At 42.9% G+C, this 2,966-nt stretch overlaps 1 protein-coding gene across 1 annotated transcript; it reads left to right on the plus strand.

Moving 5' to 3' along the window:
* The first annotated feature begins 561 nt into the window (after nucleotides 1-561).
* On the plus strand, nucleotides 562-1,365 carry LOC146526430 (uncharacterized). Its single transcript, XM_085207135.1, has one exon. The coding sequence runs from the start codon at nucleotides 562-564 to the stop codon at nucleotides 1,363-1,365; it is 804 nt and encodes a 267-aa protein (XP_085063261.1).
* The last annotated feature ends 1,601 nt before the right edge of the window (nucleotides 1,366-2,966 follow it).

The following is a 2,966-nucleotide window of genomic DNA, read 5'->3' on the forward strand; positions in this document are numbered from 1 at the left end:
CGGCCAGCTTTGTAGGGAACATTACTTATTCTAAATTAATATTATTACATTTACTAAAATCATCCGCACGCAGCGCATTGGAACAATTCAAACCTGTTCCGAGTTTTTGTGCTATGCGTGTCGTAGGCTGCTAGCTAGCATCGCCACGTTTAAAGAGTCGGCTAGAATCGCTTGCGACAATCACTTGTGTATCCATTGCTCTCTTAGCTTGCATTCAATTCTCAACCTTAACTTCTTGCTATTACGTGCTAGTTTAGCTTGTATTTTCTATTGGTATTTATTTAAATTTCTTTATTTCCTTCTGTGATCATTTTCTCTTCACGTATCTGTGAGTTAAATAAATTTGGACAATTTCTCCACAAAAATTGGATTTTTAATTTTACTCATTTAGTGTAAAATAAATAAGATCATATTAAATAGTGGTATCACATCTCAACCCCTATATTGGTGACCCCTAAATTGGTGAGCACTACAATAAATACCTACGTTTACTGCTGGCAAGAAGATTTAAAACGGCAGGAGGCCATTTTAACGACCTTGGCAAGTGACCGCTGATACAAGATGGAGGACGCGACTACATCCAACGTGTGCAGAATTGGCGTGCGTATTCCACCATTCTGGCCGGAAGAACCAGCCCTTTGGTTTTCACAAATTGAAGGTCAGTTTGCTTTATCTAATATAACAAGTGATACTACAAAATTTTATTACGTTGCCGCTCAGTTAGATAATCAATTTGCTGTCGAGGTGAAGGATATTATCATTTCTCCTCCCGAGACGGATAAATACATCACTCTTAAAACGCAACTGATTAAAAGATTGTCTGCGTCTCAAGAAAAGAAAGTGATGCAGTTGCTGAGGCACGAGCAGCTAGGTGATCGCAAGCCATCACAGTTTCTGCGATACATGCAAGATCTTGCGGGTTCATCTGTCCCCAAGGATTTTTTAAAAACATTATGGTCGAGTAGGTTACCACAAAACATTCAAACGGTTATAGCTTCACAGCCTGATCTGCCTATCGAAAAATTAGCTGACCTGGCAGACAAAGTGCATGAGATAGCACCCTCATCACCACAGGTCGCAAGCACATCTGCGATGGCCACACCCCCTGCATCTTCCATGTTGGAAGAAATGGCCAAGCAGATCCAACTCCTGACCAAGCAGGTATCGGAACTCTCGACCCACGTACGTCACAACTCGGTCTCATCAAAATTTAAAGAGCGTTCCCGGAGCCATTCCAGACATCGCAGGAAGTCGACTACCCAGCAAAAATGTTGGTACCATTTTAAATTTGGTTCAAATGCTAAAAAATGTGTGCAGCCATGTAGTTACGGAGAGTCGGAAAACTCTCTGGGCAGCCGGAAGTAGCGGCCAACGTCTGCCCTTTACCTACAGGCCGTCTTTTCATTACCGACCGTATTTCAACAATGCTTTTCCTCATTGATACTGGCTCGGATCTCTGCGTTTTTCCACGGTTGGCTACCAAGGCGCCCTGTACCAAGACAAAGTATGAACTCATGGCGGCGAACGGTACAGTCATTCATACTTACGGTCCTACATTGTTACACTTAGACCTAGGACTAAAGCGTACTTTCACCTGGAAATTTACCATCGCTGATGTTTCAAAGCCCATTATCGGCGTAGATTTTTTGATATTTTACAATCTTCTTGTAGATTGCAGATGTCAGCGACTCGTCGATGGAAATACCACTCTGTCAGTGCAAGCAATAAAAGAAAATATCTCCGATGACCTTGCGTCAGTCAAAGCCATTTCGGGAGAATCAAAATACCATCAGCTGCTTCATGAGTTTCCAGAGGTAACGAGACCATCAGGTACGTCTTCCTTACCTAAGCATAATACCGTGCATTACATCAAAACCATTTGCGGACCACCGGTTACCAGTAGACCTCGTCGTTTAGACCCAGTTAGACTGAAAGCAGCCAAAAAAGAATTTGACGATATGCTGTCACAGGGAACTGCCCGCTCCTCTAACAGTTCGTGGTCGTCCGCTCTGCACTTAGTTAAGAAGAAGGACGACGGATGGAGACCATGTGGTGATTATAGGGCACTCAATGCTCGCACAGTACCTGACAGGTATCCGATACGCCATATCCAGTATTTTTCCTACCAACTCTCTGGTTGTACAGTATTTTCAACTATCGATCTAGTCAAGGCGTACAATCAAATACCAGTACACGTCAATGATATCCACAAAACAGCCATTATAACTCCTTTTGGACTTTTCGAGTTCCCGTACATGACCTACGGACTGCGCAATGCAGCACAAACCTTTCAGAGGTTCATGGACGAAGTGCTACGTGATTTTGATGACTTTTGTTTTGGTTACTTAGACGACATTTTGGTATTTTCCAGTTCTGAAGAACAACATCAGCGCCACATCAGACTACTCTTCACCAGGCTCAAAGAGTATGGTGTTTTGATAAACACATCCAAGTGTGTCTTCGGGCAGCGACAGGTAAAATTTCTTGGTTACCTAGTGTCAGATTCTGGGACTCAACCTTTAGAGACGAACGTAAAGAGCATACAGGAGTGCAATGTGCCGAAAACTGCTAAGGAATTACGACGTTTCCTCGGTATGTTCAATTTTTATCGGCGTTTTATTCCCGACGCCGCAAATATCCAAGCACCATTAGATGCTGCGCTTCTAGGACCTAAGATGAAAGGAGCTAAGCCGATCACTATGACACCGGAGATGATGGAAGCCTTTCAAAAATGTATGACTTGTTTATCTCAAGCCACATTACTGGCTCACCCAGATCCTTCTGCAGAGCTAGCTATTGCCACTGATGCTTCTGATGTCGGAATTGGAGCAGTTCTTCAACAACGTGTTAATAACGTATGGCAACCTCTTGGTTTCTTTTCTAAAAAATTAACATCTGCGCAGAAGAAGTATAGTCCTTACGACAGAGAACTGTTAGCCATTTATGAAGCCATTAAATATTTTCGA

The sequence above is a fragment of the Heliconius melpomene genome, unplaced genomic scaffold (genome assembly GCF_056956725.1).
Source record: "Heliconius melpomene rosina isolate 202511_hmr_F unplaced genomic scaffold, ASM5695672v1 ptg000038l, whole genome shotgun sequence".
NCBI lineage: Eukaryota > Metazoa > Arthropoda > Insecta > Lepidoptera > Nymphalidae > Heliconius > Heliconius melpomene.

Bases quoted from the DNA above. Each gene is read 5' to 3' on its own strand.
- LOC146526430 (XM_085207135.1), top strand. From the start codon at position 562: ATGGAGGACGCGACTACATCCAACGTGTGCAGAATTGGCGTGCGTATT.